At 44.6% G+C, this 16,996-nt stretch overlaps 1 protein-coding gene across 1 annotated transcript in view; it reads left to right on the top strand.

Annotated features, from left to right (window-relative positions):
• The window catches only part of iqgap1 (IQ motif containing GTPase activating protein 1), a 59,233-nt gene that overhangs the window by 22,251 nt on the left and 19,986 nt on the right, over positions 1 to 16,996 (top strand). Inside the window, exons 7-15 of the mRNA XM_064989697.1 lie at positions 1,541 to 1,654; positions 1,818 to 1,996; positions 2,616 to 2,703; positions 2,951 to 3,114; positions 3,465 to 3,549; positions 8,364 to 8,527; positions 8,806 to 8,966; positions 9,515 to 9,639; positions 10,386 to 10,549. Coding sequence (XP_064845769.1) covers positions 1,541 to 1,654; positions 1,818 to 1,996; positions 2,616 to 2,703; positions 2,951 to 3,114; positions 3,465 to 3,549; positions 8,364 to 8,527; positions 8,806 to 8,966; positions 9,515 to 9,639; positions 10,386 to 10,549 — 1,244 coding nt within the window. The remainder of the gene's footprint in view (positions 1 to 1,540; positions 1,655 to 1,817; positions 1,997 to 2,615; positions 2,704 to 2,950; positions 3,115 to 3,464; positions 3,550 to 8,363; positions 8,528 to 8,805; positions 8,967 to 9,514; positions 9,640 to 10,385; positions 10,550 to 16,996) is intronic.

Genomic DNA, 16,996 nt, shown 5'->3' with positions numbered 1-16,996 from the left:
ACTCATTCAATTTGTTCATTTTTTTGTTTTAAAGTCAAACAGTTAACATGACTAACATAACATATGATGTTAAACATGATATGTGGTCCTCTGTGGCTCAGTTGCAAGCCAAGGTTGTGGGTTAAACTCCCGCAGGAATCACATACTAAACAACATGGATACATGTACTGTTAGTGACTTTAGATAAAGTGTCTTCTAAGTGACACGCAGGCATAGTGTTGACTCCAGTCCTAAGTTACAGTTCCACAGGGAAGGGGTTTTACCAGGCAGCTAACAACAATGTGAAAGTCATTAGTGATAGATGGTGTTTCCTGTTGCTGCTCTGTTCTGCTCTCTGCCAAATGCCTGACCGGGGGGTATGTGTATTACTCTCAGGCCAGGAACAATCACCATCTCCTGTCTGTTTAGCCTCTAATATACAGTTAGCCTACTATTTACAGTATGAAGGGTACTTATGTCCATTATGTACAGCGTTTGGCTCCAACCTAGCACTAAAAAGTCTGATTCTACGAATCGCATACTCATCAAGAGATAATTAGTTGAATCTATCTAGTCTGTCTATAATCTACAGTTTGAAGGGTACTGTACTTTAGCCAGTGTGGTCCAGTGTGTGTAGGGTGTGGTTCCAACCCAGCACTAAAAAATCTGATTCTAATCTGATACTAATGACTTAATCAGATAGGACATTGAATCATGCATTTGGGCGCAGAGCTGGAACAATAACCTTCACACTATCTCGTACTCCAGGACCAGAGTTGGTTGTCACTACCATGCTCTCTCTCAGCCTCTAGCTCCCCTCTCTCCAGGCTCTAGCCTTAGTCTTAGCCGTGTTCTCTGTCCAGCCTCTAGCTCCTCTCTCTCCAGACTCTAGCCTCAGTCTTAGCCATGCTCCTCTCTCTCCAGACTCTAGCCTCAGTCTTAGCCATGCTCCTCTCTCTCCAGACTCTAGCCTCAGTCTTAGCCATGCTCCTCTCTCTCCAGACTCTAGCCTCAGTCTTAGCCATGCTCCTCTCTCTCCAGTCTCTAGCCTCACTCTTAGCCATGCTCTCTGTCGAGCCTCTAGCTCCTCTCTCTCCAGACTCTAGCCTCTTGTCCAGCTCCTCTCTCTCCAGTCTCTAGCCTCAGTCTTAGCCATGCTCCTCTCTCTCCAGACTCTAGCCTCAGTCTTAGCCATGCTCTCTGTCCAGCCTCTAGCTCCTCTCTCCAGACTCTAGCCTCAGTCCTAGCCATGCTCCTCTCTCTCCAGTCTCTAGCCTCAGTCTTAGCCATGCTCTCTGTCCAGCCTCAGTCTTAGCCAAGCTATGCAGAGACACCTACAGCTCAGGGAACACCCACTCCCCAGTGCCTGATACCATTTCCCTCCAAGTGCAAGAAATACACTCCCCTTTTGTACCATGATTGTTTACAGAAAAACCCCTGCCCTCTCTCCCTAACCCACCTAACCCTAACCCACCAAACTGTTGATAGACCTAATGCCTAACCAACTCTTTCTCCCTCCCCTCCTTTATACCCCACTCTTCCCCTCCTTTCCACCACTCAGAGGAGGAGATTAACAACATGAAGAGTGAACTGGAGAAGTATGGAATCCAGATGCCTGCCTTCAGCAAGATTGGTGGCATCCTGGCCAATGAGCTGTCAGTGGATGAGGCTGCGTGTAAGCACCTATCAGAGGGGCGGGTCTAACTGCCTGTTTGAGTTCAACACTTCTTTATAACAAATTGAAAATGATGATATAATATTACGTAACATCTCTTTCCTTTTAAATCCATTTCTGAAAATATTCCACACATTTCTGGAAATGAACTCCTCTCCTCCAGTGCATGCAGCAGTGATAGCCATCAATGAGGCCATAGACCAGGGGGTTCCCGAGGGCACCATGGCTGCCATGCAGAACCCCAACGCCATGCTGCTTCAGATGAACACCTGCTCTGCCCAGCACTACCAGGACATGCTGCACAGTGCCAAGGCTGAGAAGGTGGCCAACTCACGCAAACGGGTATGAGAGCGTGCTGTAAATACTGGGATAGAGAATGAGTGGCAGGGTTGGAGAGTCAATTCCATTTCAATTCTAGCAATTCAGAAAGTAAACCCAAAGTCAAATTCCAATTGTTTTCAGTAATTCAGTTGACTGTCTGAATTGATTGAATTGGAATCCACTTTCTGACTTGACTGATTTGAATTGGAATCCACCCCAATATTGGCTGCTGTAGTAGTGTTTTAAAAGTATATTTGGCTTTTTCTCCAGCTGTATAGTTCCTGTAAAGTGGTGAGCCTTAATATTTCTCCTGGCGAGCTGGAATACAGTGGTGTTTTGGCCTCCGCTAAGTGCTATTTTAAATGATAATCTGATGGTCAACACCCTGATTAGCTGAATCGGCTGTTTCACTGCTGAGCTCGGACAAAAACCTGCAATACATTGTTTCTCCTTGAGCAGACTTCAGAATCACTGGTTTAAATGTACAATGTTGACGTCACAAATCTATGCTTCTATGTGCAACAGAACTAAAATATATGTATCTTAAGCAAGTTAAGATGGTACCTCCCGGTTTCGGAGTGTTTTGTTCCGTTTCATGCCTATTGAACACTACCCTGATGTTGCACTGTCCCTCCTGTAGCTGGGGGAGAACTCTGACGCAGAGAGAGATGTCTATGAAGAGCTCCTCACACAGGCTGAGATCCAGGGCAACGTCAACAAGGTCAACTGTGAGTAACACACACACTTTATTCTGTATGTTGATGAATCCACATGAGAATGTTTATTAAGTTTGTAGTCAACAGACTTGCAGATTTAACATCCCTGCATTGTTTGTTTTTTGATTCACTGAAGTGAGTTTAATTGCTTCTAGCTGATCTGGGGTCAGTTTTAAAACTGATCCTAGATTTGTACCTAGAGGAAACTTCATCCCAGAGTGTTCTAATAGGTTTTTCTAACGCTTTCCTCCCCCATCAGTGACCAGTTCCCTGAGTGCAGCCGAGCAGGCCCTGCTGGGTGGTGATGAAGACCGGCTGTATGAGGCACTTCGCTCCCAGGCTTTGGGTCTACACCGCCTGCAGGCCCAGAACAAGGGCTGGTACCTCAAACAGCTGATGGCTGCCCGCGAGGACAAAGAACAGGTACAGTAGGTGGAATTATTCCAGGTTATTTGTGATTCATCCCACGTTGGGATATCTGGAAGACCATTGCTTACAGCGGGGTTGTGTTCATTAGGGCAACAGACATTTGACAATGTTTTGAAATAGAAAATGAAAAAAACGTCTTATTGAACAAGGTAGTCACTCCGTTTCAGTCTGTTTTCTTCCTTTTGGTGCTTAATGAGCACAACCCTGGTTGATTTTCTATGTGATGTTGATCACCTCCCCCATATTTTAGATGTGAGCTTGTTCACAGGTTTACACTGTTGAAAATTAAACTGAATATTCCACAACCCTGTTTAGAGTAGTTCCTCTTTCTTTGTCTTTCCCAGAATTCTCCAGGGGAGGTGCTGACTAAAGATGAGTTGCAAACTGGAGTAGATGCAGCCAATGGGATTGCAGCAGGCTACCAGAAAAGTAAGCAGCGGTTACTGCTCGGTCTGGGGTGAGGTGTACCCGAGGTACACATCTAGGATGTGCTTCTCTCGCCCAATCCTAACCTTAAAGGTCCAATGCAGATGCTTTTATCTCCAAAATCATTTCTTAGTCGGGTAACAAATCAAGTGCCTTGCTGTTCTATTAGAATTGTCGAAAATAAAATAGACCATTTCTCAAGCAAGGATTGAGACTGTCTGGGAATGGTCTGAGTGGTGAGGGGAACACTGAAAACTAGCTGTTATTGTTAAGAGGTTTGGAACATAATAATATTCACAGTATTATTCATAATATTCACAGTATTATTTCAACCTCATTGTATATCTATCTCAGAGTACCATTCAAAAGACACCTACTCATTCAAGGGTTTTTCCTTATTTTTTACTATTTTCTGCATTGTAGAATCATAGTGAAGACATCAAAACTATGAAATAACACATATGGAATCATGTAGTCACCAAAAAAGTGTTAAACAAATATTTGAGATTCTTCAAAGTAGCCACGCTTTGCACACTCTTGGTATTCTCTCAACCAGCTTCACCTAGAATGCTTTTCCAACAGTCTTGAAGGAGTTCCCACATATGCTGAGCACTTGTTGGCTGCTTTTCTTTCAATCTGCAGTCCAACTCATCCCAAACAATCTCAATTGGGTTGAGGTCCGGTGGTTGGAGGCCCAGTCATCTGTAGCACTCCGTCGCTCTCCTTCTTGGTCAAATAGCCCTTACGAAGCCTGGAGGTGTGTTGGGTCATTGTCCTGTTGAAAAACAAATGATAGTCCCACAAAGCATGAAATGGATGGGATGGCGTATCGCTGCAGAATGCTGTGGTAGACATGCTGGTTAAGTGTGCCTTGAATTCTAAATAAATCAGTGTCACCAGAAAAGCACCTCCACACCACCACTCCTCCATGCTTCACAGTGGGAACCACATATGCAGAGATCATCCGTTCACCTACTATGTGTCTCACAAAGACATGGCGGTTGGAACCAAAATCTCAAATCTGGACTCATCAGACCAAAGGACAGATTTCCAACGGTCTTATAGCCATTGTTCGTGTTTCTTGGCCCAAGCAAGTCTCTTCTTAGTATTGGTGTCCTTTAGTAGTGGTATGAAGGCCTGATTCACGCAGTCTCCTCAGAACAGTAGATGTTGAGATGTGTCTGTTACTTGAACTCGGAAGCATTTATCTTGGATGCAATTTCTGAGGCTGGTAACTCTACTGAATTTATCCTCTGCAGCTGAGGTACCTCTTGGTCTTCCTTTCCTGTGGCGGTCCTCATGAGAGCCCGTTTCATCATAGCGCTTGATGGTTTTTGCGACTGCACTTGAAGAAACTTTCAAAGTTCTTGAAAATTTGCCGATTTGACTGACCAACCATGTCTTAAAGTAATGATGGACTGTCATTTATCTTTGCTTATTTGAGCTGTTCTTGCCATAACATGGACTTGGTATTTTACCAGATAGGGCTATCTTCTGTATACCCCCCTACCTTGTCACAACACAACTGATTGGCTCAAACACATTAAGAAAGAAAGACATTTGTGGAATTAACTTTTAGCAAGGCACAACTGTTAATTGAAATGCATTCCAGTTGACTACCTCATTAAGCTGGTTAAGAGAATGCCAAGACTGCAAAGCTGTCTTCAAGGCAAATGGTGGCGACTTTGAAAGAATCTGAAATATAAAATATGTTTTGATTTAACACTTTTTGGTTACAACATGCTTCCATATGTGTAATTTCATAGTTTTGATGTCTTCACTGTTATTCTGCACTGTAGAAACATTTACATTACCTTTACATTTAAGTCATTTGGCAGACGCTCTTATCCAGAGCGACTTACAAATTGGTGAATTCACCTTATGACATCCAGTGGAACAGCCACTTTACAATAGTGCATCTAAATCATTTAAGGGGGGGGTGAGAAGGATTACTTTATCCTATCCTAGGTATTCCTTAAAGAGGTGGGGTTTCAGGTGTCTCCGGAAAGTGGTGATTGACTCCGCTGTCCTGGCGTCGTGAGGGAGTTTGTTCCACCATTGGGGGGCCAGAGCAGCGAACAGTTTTGACTGGGCTGAGCGGGAACTGTACTTCCTCAGTGGTAGGGAGGCGAGCAGGCCAGAGGTGGATGAACGCAGTGCCCTTGTTTGGGTGTAGGGCCTGATCAGAGCCTGGAGGTACTGCGGTGCCGTTCCCCTCACAGCTCCGTAGGCAAGCACCATGGTCTTGTAGCGGATGCGAGCTTCAACTGGAAGCCAGTGGAAACTAGTACAAATAAAGAAAAACCCTTGAATGAGTAGGTGTCCAAACTTTTGACTGGTACTGTGTGTAAGAAAATAAATAAAAAATGTTTTGCATACAGTACCAGTCAAAAGTTTGGACCCACCTACTCATTCAAGGGTTTTAATTTATTTGAACTTTTATATTCATAAATTTGTGTCTTCAGACCCCTTGACTTTGTCCACATTTTGTTACGACAGACGTTTTCTAAAATGTATGATTCTTATTTTATTTAATCCATCTACACACAATACCCCATAATGACAGAATGTAAAAACAGGTTTTTTAGAAATGTTTGTAAATGTATTAAAAATAAACAGATGGCTTATATACATAAGTATTTAGACCCTTTGCTATGAGACTTGAAATTGAGCTCAGGTGCATCCTGATCCATTGATCATCCTTGATATTTCTACAACTTGATTGGAGTCCACCTGCGGTAGATTTTTATTGATGGGACATGATTTGGAAAGGGACACAGCTGTCTACATAGGGTCCCACAGATGACAGTGCATGTCAATGCAAAAACCAAGCCATGAGGTCGAAGGAATTTTCCGTAGAGCTCTGAGACAGGATTGTGTCAAAGCACAGGATCTGGGTAAGAGTACCAAAACATTTCTGCAACATTTTGAAGGTCCACAAGAACAGTGGCCTCCATCATTCTTAAATGGAAGATGTTTGGTACCACCAAGACTCTTCCTAGAGCTGGCTTCCTGGCCAAACTGATCAATCAGGGGAGAAGGGCTTTGGTCAGGGAGGTGACCAAGAACCCGATGGTTGCTCTGACAGAGCTCCAGAGTTCCTCTGTGGAGATAAGAGAACCTTCCAGATGGACAACCATCTCTGTAGCACTTTACCAATCAGGCCTTTATGGTAGAGTGGCCAGACAGAAGCCACTCCTCAGTAAAAGGCAGATGTCAGCCTGCTTGGAGCCTGCCAAAAGGCACCTAAAGGACTCTTGGACCATGAGAAACACAATTATGGGGTCTGATGAAACCAAGATTGAACTCTTTGGGTTAAATGCCAAGCATCCCGTCTGGCGGAAACTTTGCACCATCCCTACGGTAAAGCATGTTGATGGCAGCATCAAGCTGTTGGGATGTTTTTCAGCGGCAGGGATTGGGAGACTAGTCAGGATCAAGGGAAAGATGAATGGAGCAAAGTACAGAGATCCTTGATGAAAGTCTTCTCCAGAGGACCTCAGACTGGGGAGAAGGCTCACTTTCCAACAAGACAATGACCATCGGCACACAGCCAACGCAGGAGTGGCTTCAGGAAAAGTCTCAATGTCCTTGAGTGGCCCAGCCAGAGCCCGGACTTGAACCCATCTCTGGAGAGACCTGAAAATAGCTGTGCAGCGACGATCCCCATCCAACTTGACAGAGCTTGAGAGGATCTGCAGAGAAGAATGGGAGAAACTCCCCAAATACAGGTGTGCCAAGCTTGTAGCGTCATAACCAAAACTCGAGGCTGTAATCGCTGCCAAAGGTGCTTCAACAAAGGAGTAGAGGGTCTGATTACTTATGTAAATGTGATATTTAAAAAAACATTTATTCTAAAAACCTGTTTTTGCTTTGTCACAATGGGGTATTGTGTGTAGATTGAGTGAAAAAATCAATGTAATCCATTTAAGAAGAAGGCTGTAACGCAAGTGTGGTTAAAGTGAAGGTCTGAATACTTCCAGAATGGGCTGCACTCTCATACACAACACAGGATAATGACTTTTAACTGCACTGGTGGGGAAACTACCTTAGGGTTAGGGTTACCTCTTCACTCATTACCAACTGGTGTTCACTTTATCCTCATGAGGACATGGCCTGCAGCAGAACACTGCAGTTTCCCCTTTAGTTACCCACATTACTGGCTGTTTTATGTTCCTGTGCTGATTGCAGTATGCTTATCACGTGTCTTTTCCACATGGTTTTAACCCTACTGATAGTCAGGCTACTCTGTTCCGTTTGTGGGTTTCACCCTTTCTCTCTTTGTGCTGTGTATTTTAAAGAGAAGGTTTATTTTTGCTTGTTGACGTTTTAACTTATTTTTCACTTCACAACTGCCGCAAGGATTGTGTTACACTTCCCCTCTACCTCTCTTCCCCTATATACAACCACTTACTGATTCAATCTGTTTCCACTAGTATTGCTATAGAACATGCTCAAAAAATATTTGCCACCCTGTATCGCTCTGTGTCTAGTGTGTTAGTCCTGTCTCTGTTGTATTTAATCATATTCCTCGCCCTGTCTCTGTGTAGTGTATTTAATCATGGTCCTCACCCTGTGTATTTAATCATGGTCCTCGCCCTGTGTATTTAATCATGTTCCTCACCCTGTCTCTCTGTGTAGTGTATTTAATCATGTTCCTCGCCCTGTAGATTTAATCATGTTCCTCGCCCTGTGGATTTAATCATGTTCCTCGCCCAGTGTATTTAATCCATGTTCCTCGCCCAGTGTATTTAATCCATGTTCCTCGCCCAGTGTATTTAATCCATGTTCCTCGCCCTGTCTCTCTGTGTATATAGTGTTGCAGGCGGTGGAGAGGATAAACGCGGCCGTCAGAGCGGGTGTGCCCGAGAACACGGCAGCAGAGCTGATGAACCCTGATGCCCAGCTGCCCGAGGTCTACCCCAGCGCTGCCGACCTCTATCAGAGAGAGCTGACCAGCCTGCAGCAGCAGAGCCCAGATGTACGCACACACACACTAATGCACACACACTGTCTCAATCGATGTGAGACACAGTTGGACATTGTCAGGCATTGCAACTGTATTGATGATTGTACTTATTGACAATACATCTTGAAATATATTTTCAGAAAGACATTAGTTAGCTAAACTGTCAGTGATCCACAGGGTTCAACATGGTTGTGCATTAGAAGGCAACTATATTGATGACTTAAGTACAATATATTGATAAATGTATCAGAGGTATGGATTAGTTGAACGTTCTGGTTGTGTTCCCCAAGGGTTCTCTGTCCCATCCGGAGCTGCTGGTTGCCGTGGAGATGTTGTCGTCGGTGGTGTTGATAAATAGGGCGTTGGACGTGGGCGACCGGAATTCCATGTGGAGACAACTGGCCAGCGCCGTTACTGGACTCAGTAACGTAGAGGACGAATACGCACAGCGGTACGCACAGAGACAGACCGTGACAGACACTTGTCTGTCACTAGTTGTGTAGATCCTGCTGTATGCCTTTGAAGACATCTTCAGGCCTCGATCCCAGATTTGGATAGACTGGCACCATCTACAGTAACCTCAGAGATATGAAACTATAAATGATGTATTAATGTGTTTTCTACCCGTCTAACCAGATCTTGTAAACGCCTGTCATGTTTTTGTTGTTGCTGATGACAACTACATTTACGTTGTAGTAAACATGTACGTCTGTAATCGACAGTAATTCATTTTCTGGCACTCAATAAATGTCCCGGTTTGATGTTGTCTGTTCAGTTGACAGTCTAATTCATTTTCTGGCACTCAACTATGAGGTTTGATGTTGTCTGTTCAGTTGACTGGTTAGTCTGTAACTATGAGGTTTGATGTTGTCTGTTCAGTTGACTGGTTAGTCTGTAACTAGGTTTGATGGTTCATTAGAATTAGAAGAAATGAGATGGAAACAATAATTCCCATTAATTTAGGATGGTCACTCATTAACCCTGGTGTTGGTGTCTCAGGTATATGGATGAATTGATGCGGCTGAAGGCAATGGCCAGGGAGGAAGGCAGTGACTATCTGACCTGGAACGACATCCAGGCCTGTGTTGACCAGGTCAACTTGACCATACAGGAGGAGCACGAACGTGAGTGGACCACACACTTGCATGCACACGTACAAACAGGTACACAAACACACGTGCGCACACTTGCAGGAACACACATGCACATACTTGCCAGAATGCACACACACACACACACACACACACACACACACACAGCAGAACTCTACTTCCAAGACTTGTAACTATAAAATAGGTCTAAAAGAGGAGACCACTGATAATGAGTCACTCCACCTCATTTATTTGGCTTTTCAAGATCACTTGACCTCAATATTCCTCAACATGTTTGAAAGTCTGAGACATTCCCATAGATGAGCTCTCATGTACTTCTCTCTTTATAATGTCCTCTAGTGTGACATTGGCAGTGCCGTGAAAGCACTCAACGGTGATGCCCATGCTAAACAGGCTTTGGGCCAAGTGCACCCTCTATGCAACTCTATGGACATTCCTCATCAGTCTGAATTCTGAGTTGAAAAAGAGAACATAACGGTGATGTCAGACAGTGGTGTCATAAGATCATTAAAAAGATAGCGTTACTTTTTCAAAAATAGATCTCTTCCACTAATAGATGGACAATGCTAACATATGGGTTTTAAAGTGTCTAACATACCAGATTGTCTCTTCTATCTTCCCATATCTGTCTCAGGCTAATCCTTATGTTTGTCACTTGTGATGTATTATATGCCCTTGTGCTCATAAATGCTTCAAAGGATTTGTCCTTTGCTAACAATAAAGATGTGTTATCTTAATCAACCCTTTGGTATGTGTAGGTATTGTGGCCATCGGTCAGATCAACGAAGCTCTGGATGGGGGAGACCCACAGAACACCCTAGAAGCCCTCCTGCACTCTGCAGCCAAGCTAACAGACGTAGACCCCTCTGTCGCCCAGCACTACTACGACAAACTGCTTGAGGCCCGCAGGGAGAAGGCACATGTAAGGACCAATTGATGTGTACACACACACACACACAAAATGGGTGTGTTTTGGCACAGAGCTGCTTGACTCATGTCACACCTTAAACACACTTTGCGTAGCACACAAACACATATTACACACCCTCTCCTTTCTGCTTTACTGGGACAGTGTCTTTCTCACCTCATTGTAATGAACTGGACCAGTCACCTGGGTGGAGGTGTTAGACTCCTCCACTTTCTCCTTCTGCGCTTGTCTCTGGTTTCAGAGCATTACTGACTGATGAGAGTCTGTCTGGTTTCAGAGCATTACTGACTGATGGGAGTCTGTCTGGTTTCAGAGCATTACTGACTGATGGGAGTCTGTCTGGTTTCAGAGCATTACTGACTGATGGGAGTCTGTCTGGTTTCAGAGCATTACTGACTGATGGGAGTCTGTCTGGTTTCAGAGCATTACTGACTGATGGGAGTCTGTCTGGTTTCAGAGCATTACTGACTGGGAGTCTGTCTGGTTTCAGAGCATTACTGACTGATGGGAGTCTCTTCAGCAGCATTACTGACTGATGGGAGTCTGTCTGGTTTCAGAGCATTACTTGATGGGAGTCTGTCTGGTTTCAGAGCATTACTGACTGATGGGAGTCTGTCTGGTTTCAGAGCATTACTGACTGATGGGAGTCTGTCTGGTTTCAGAGCATTACTGACTGATGGGAGTCTGTCTGGTTTCAGAGCATTACTGACTGATGGGAGTCTGTCTGGTTTCAGAGCATTACTGACTGATGGGAGTCTGTCTGGTTTCAGAGCATTACTGACTGATGGGAGTCTGTCTGGTTTCAGAGCATTACTGACTGATGGGAGTCTGTCTGGTTTCAGAGCATTACTGACTGATGGGAGTCTGTCTGGTTTCAGAGCATTACTGACTGGGAGTCTGTCTGGTTTCAGAGCATTACTGACTGATGGGAGTCTGTCTGGTTTCAGAGCATTACTGACTGATGGGAGTCTGTCTGGTTTCAGAGCATTACTGACTGATGGGAGTCTGTCTGGTTTCAGAGCATTACTGACTGATGGGAGTCTGTCTGGTTTCAGAGCATTACTGACTGATGGGAGTCTGTCTGGTTTCAGAGCATTACTGACTGATGGGAGTCTGTCTGGTTTCAGAGCATTACTGACTGATGGGAGTCTGTCTGGTTTCAGAGCATTACTGACTGATGGGAGTCTGTCTGGTTTCAGAGCATTACTGACTGATGGGAGTCTGTCTGGTTTCAGAGCATTACTGACTGATGGGAGTCTGTCTGGTTTCAGAGCATTACTGACTGATGGGAGTCTGTCTGGTTTCAGAGCATTACTGACTGATGGGTCTGTCTGGTTTCAGAGCATTACTGACTGATGGGAGTCTGTCTGGTTTCAGAGCATTACTGACTGATGGGAGTCTGTCTGGTTTCAGAGCATTACTGACTGATGGGAGTCTGTCTGGTTTCAGAGCATTACTGACTGATGGGAGTCTGTCTGGTTTCAGAGCATTACTGACTGTCTGTCTGGTTTCAGAGCATTACTGACTGATGGGAGTCTGTCTGGTTTCAGAGCATTACTGACTGACGGGAGTCTGTCTGGTTTCAGAGCATTACTGACTGATGAGAGTCTGTCTGGTTTCAGAGCATTACTGACTGATGGGAGTCTGTCTGGTTTCAGAGCATTACTGACTGACTGATGGGAGTCTGTCTGGTTTCAGAGCATTACTGACTGATGGGAGTCTGTCTGGTTTCAGAGACTGACTGACTGATGGGAGTCTGTCTGGTTTCAGAGCATTACTGACTGATGGGAGTCTGTCTGGTTTCAGAGCATTACTGAGTCTGTCTGGTTTCAGAGCATTACTGACTGATGGGAGTCTGTCTGGTCTGGTTTCAGAGCATTACTGACTGATGGGAGTCTGTCTGGTTTCAGAGCATTACTGACTGATGGGAGTCTGTCTGGTTTCAGAGCATTACTGACTGACTGATGGGAGTCTGTCTGGTTTGGCATTACTGACTGATGGGAGTCTGTCTGGTTTCAGAGCATTACTGACTGATGGGAGTCTGTCTGGTTTCAGAGTACTGACTGATGGGAGTCTGTCTGGTTTGACTGATGGGAGTCTGTCTGGTTTCAGAGCATTACTGACTGATGGGAGTCTGTCTGGTTTCAGAGCATTACTGAGAGTCTGTCTGGTTTCAGAGCATTACTGACTGATGGGAGTCTGTCTGGTTTCAGAGCATTACTGACTGATGGGAGTCTGTCTGGTTTCAGAGCATTACTGACTGATGGGAGTCTGTCTGGTTTCAGAGCATTACTGACTGATGGGAGTCTGTCTGGTTTCAGAGCATTACTGACTGATGGGAGTCTGTCTGAGCATTACTGACTGATGGGAGTCTGTCTGGTTTCAGAGTACTGACTGATGGGAGTCTGTCTGGTTTCAGAGCATTACTGACTGATGGGAGTCTGTCTGGTTTCAGAGCATTACTGACTGATGGGAGTCTGTCTGGTTTCAGAGCATTACTGACTGATGGGAGTCTGTCTGGTTTCAGAGCATTGACTGACTGCATTACTGACTGATGGGAGTCTGGGAGTCTGTCTGGTTTCAGAGCATTACTGACTGATGGGAGTCTGTCTGGTTTCAGAGCATTACTGACTGATGAGTCTGTCTGGTTTCAGAGCATTACTGACTGATGAGTCTGTCTGGTTTCAGAGCATTACTGACTGATGGGAGTCTGTCTGGTTTGACTGACTGATGGGAGTCTGTCTGGTTTCAGAGCATTACTGACTGATGAGAGTCTGTCTGGTTTCAGAGCATTACTTTGGTGATGGTTTCAGAGTCTGTCTGGCATTACTGACTGATGGGAGTCTGTCTGGTTTCAGAGCATTACTGACTGACGGGAGTCTGTCTGGTTTCAGAGCATTACTGACTGATGAGAGTCTGTCTGGTTTCAGAGCATTACTGCCTGATGAGAGTCTGTCTGGTTTCAGAGCATTACTGACTGATGGGAGTCTGTCTGGTTTCAGAGCATTACTGACTGATGGGAGTCTGTCTGGTTTCAGAGCATTACTGACTGATGGGAGTCTGTCTGGTTTCAGAGCATTACTGACTGATGGGAGTTTGAACATCGGTGTTGGATGCCCTTGAATCACACTAGCATAGAGCTAGCCCTGCAGATGTTTTCATCTGATAGGCTTTTTTGACCTAAAATTACATAAAATTGAAAAAGTTTGATGCAAAAACACACTTGACCCAACTATTTGCATGTAATATGCAAAGTAGAAGCAGATCATTTGGTACTGTAGATATTTAACACTTGTTTACAGTTGAGTAGAGCAGCAGTTTCTCATCAGTGTCTGTTTGCTTGGTGATGGACAGGTCCCGAGGTCGGCAGGGGTGTGTCGGAGTGCACAATGCTACGTTGGGATTATACAAACACCCGAGGCACTGTATGCAAATATAGCTCACCTACAGTTAGTTCACAGGTGTTTTTTCAATAGGTTGTTGAGTGTGTCTCTAAGACAGACCTTCAAATATAGTGCCTAACCTTTGTTCCAACCTACGCTTAATAAGTATGGTGTATAAAAATTGGCAACATTGGTGTCAGAAGTGGGATGGGGCTACCTTAAGGACTACAGGCTCTGTACTATAAGTAAACATGTATCTTTAACTTTCTTTTAATATACACATCTCTAAACAACCAGAATATTATTGTAGTCATGCGTAAATATAATTGTTAGTCTGTGTATAAATGTTATTTTTGAGTGGTGTTTTCTTGGCTGATGTCCTGAGGGACAGTGGACTGACTCCATGTGATTCAGCCCCATCATCCCCACATGACTCCCACTAACCCCCTCAGTGATGTCATGGTGTGATCATGCTTTCTGCTCCCCCGGCTGGTCCTGCTTACCCCTCCCACTCACTTCCTGTCTGTCTCGCACCCCCATCTTTTCTTTCATTTTCATTCTCTCTTTTTGACTCTCCTTCCCTTGGTCTTTTCCCTCTTTATCATTTGAATTGAATTCAAGGGCTTTATTGGCATGGCATTAATATTGCCAAAGCAAGTGAACTCTCTCTTTCCCTCTTTCATCTCGCTCCCTCTTTCTTTCTCTCTTCCTTCTTTCAACTTAACAACAAAAGGACTGACTAAAATAGTCTATGTACAGCAGTCAAACTGTGTAGCCCAATTCAAAGCCAAACGGGCTGACCGAGACTCAGTCTTGTTACTGGGAAGTAGATTAGTGTAGATACAAGCCATAAACTCATTAGACCTGACACACACACACACACAGCCTCTGACTAACTTAACTGTGTTATCTTGCCTGGGTGGGGTGATGAGTGTCGTTGTTCTTGTATGTGCACATCTATGTAATGGTCCCATATGATGTCACCGCTCTGGTCCCACATTTGGTTGTGTTTCCTGGTGAAACAGAAAGGTTAACAAGAGAAGATGCAGGTGGGGTGAAAAGGGTAAGGGCCATGGTTTACCACAGACAAAATGCTGACGTGAACTGCTGTGAGGAAGACTGTAGATGTACAACCACACAGAGAAGTCACATATTATGAAATTCTGATATAGTTATTGGACCAAAGCTTTAGCTCAGTGAGCTGCACTTTCCACATAAGCTGGCTTGTCCAAGTTTTTAACCAGAATGACTCATCATTGCTAAAACTTAAAGCCAGAAGAATTAAATAGAAAGTGTCCACAGTGTGTGTGTTTCTCGCTCAGTTTTTCCTGTTAGAAATTGGCCAAAAGATAGAAAACTAAATGTGTCTTATCAATGATAGACTATCTTGGCCTCCGCCCTTGTACTCTCACAGCCAGTGTGCGGGAGAATGTTTTAATTGTCAACAACGGGCCGGTCACATCTCAAGCGTTCCCGTCGTGGCAATGTGACGTTTGTTTGCCAAGACCTTTTTCCAAATCACGCTTTTAGGGAAAGAAGGAAGGAGAGCGAGGGAGGAGGGGAGTGGTAGGGGGCGGTAAAGAAAGCAAGCCATTTCCCTGGTGATCTTTTTCACAGGCATAGGAAATAACAAGCCAGGACTACTCTGTCTGCTTCCTTAAAAGGGCACGAAGCTGAGCACTACATCAGAAGGGGACTTTTCATAGTAGGCCCATTTAGTTGGTTTCACCTGGGCTCTCGGGGCCCCTCCATGGGTCTGATAACTGAGGGGAGCATTCTCCTTTGTGGTGGGTTGGTTTTGGACAAGACCGACAGACATACACTGAGTGTACAAAACATTAGGGACACCTGCTCTTTTCATGACAGACTGACCAGGTGAATCCAGGTGAAAGCTGTGATCCCTTATTGATGTCACTTGTTAAATCCACTTTAATCCATGTAGATGAAGGGGAGGAGACGGGATAAAGAAGGATTTTTGAGCCTTAAGACAATTCAGACATGAATTGTTTATCTGTGCCATTCAGAGGGTGATTGGGCAAGACAAAATATTTAAGTGCCTTTTGAACAGGGTATGGTAGTTGGTGCTTGGTGCACCGGTTTGTGTCAAGAACTGCAACGCTGCTGGGTTTTCACTCAACAGTTTCCTATGTGTATCAACAAGGGTCCAACACCTAATGGACATCCAGGCAACTTCACACAACTGTGAGAAGCACTGGAGTCAACATGGGCCAGCATCCCCATGGAACACTTGAGTCCCTGCCCCGGTGAATTAAGGCTGTTCTGGGGGCAAAAGGAGGGGGGTGCAACTCAATATTAGGAAGATGTTCCTAATGTTTGGTATACTCCGTGTATACATACACCACACACGTAGGGGTCAAATATCTTCATTGTCTCCAAAGGATCAAATCCATGGCTGAAAGTCCTGCTCTAGGAGTGACTCTACTACGGTGCGTTCAGATTTGGATGACTGTCAGACACGCGGCTCAGACACAGGAAGTTGTTAGAAACAAGAGGTTCTGGCTGGATTTCAAAGGCCTGATGCTGCTCATGTGCTCCACAGCTGCAGGTGGAGGGGGTTGATGGGACATGGGGATAGTAGCAGATGGGAAGGAATGGGAGCTGTTGAAGGAGAATGAACACAGGGGTATATTCATTATGGCGGAACTTTCAGATCATATCTGGCTGTATCTGTTCTATTCTTTTCTGTAACATCACGCCCTCTGAACAGGCCCCAGGTTAATACATAGAATCTGACTTCAGATCCTAGACCTACTGTAGATCTATACTTTTGTGCAATGATTCACTAATGAATTCTTTAGCCTTTTGGTGGCCCATAGAGCAATAGGTTTGAGATATAGTTTTGTATACACAACTAGGTTTATAGTGTGTGACTATAGGCCCCTGTTAGAGCACGCTGCAGCAAAATGTTTAACAGAAAAAGAAAAGTTTCTTATTGGACAAGTTCAGATGGTGTGTCCCTGTTTCTGAACACGGCCCAGATTTCTTTCTCAGACGCTGATGTTTCATCAGGGATTGTTCATGTGATGCCAGACATCCA

Source organism: Oncorhynchus masou, chromosome 2, assembly GCF_036934945.1.
Source record: "Oncorhynchus masou masou isolate Uvic2021 chromosome 2, UVic_Omas_1.1, whole genome shotgun sequence".
NCBI lineage: Eukaryota > Metazoa > Chordata > Actinopteri > Salmoniformes > Salmonidae > Oncorhynchus > Oncorhynchus masou.
This window is presented reverse-complemented; position numbering and strand designations above follow the sequence as displayed.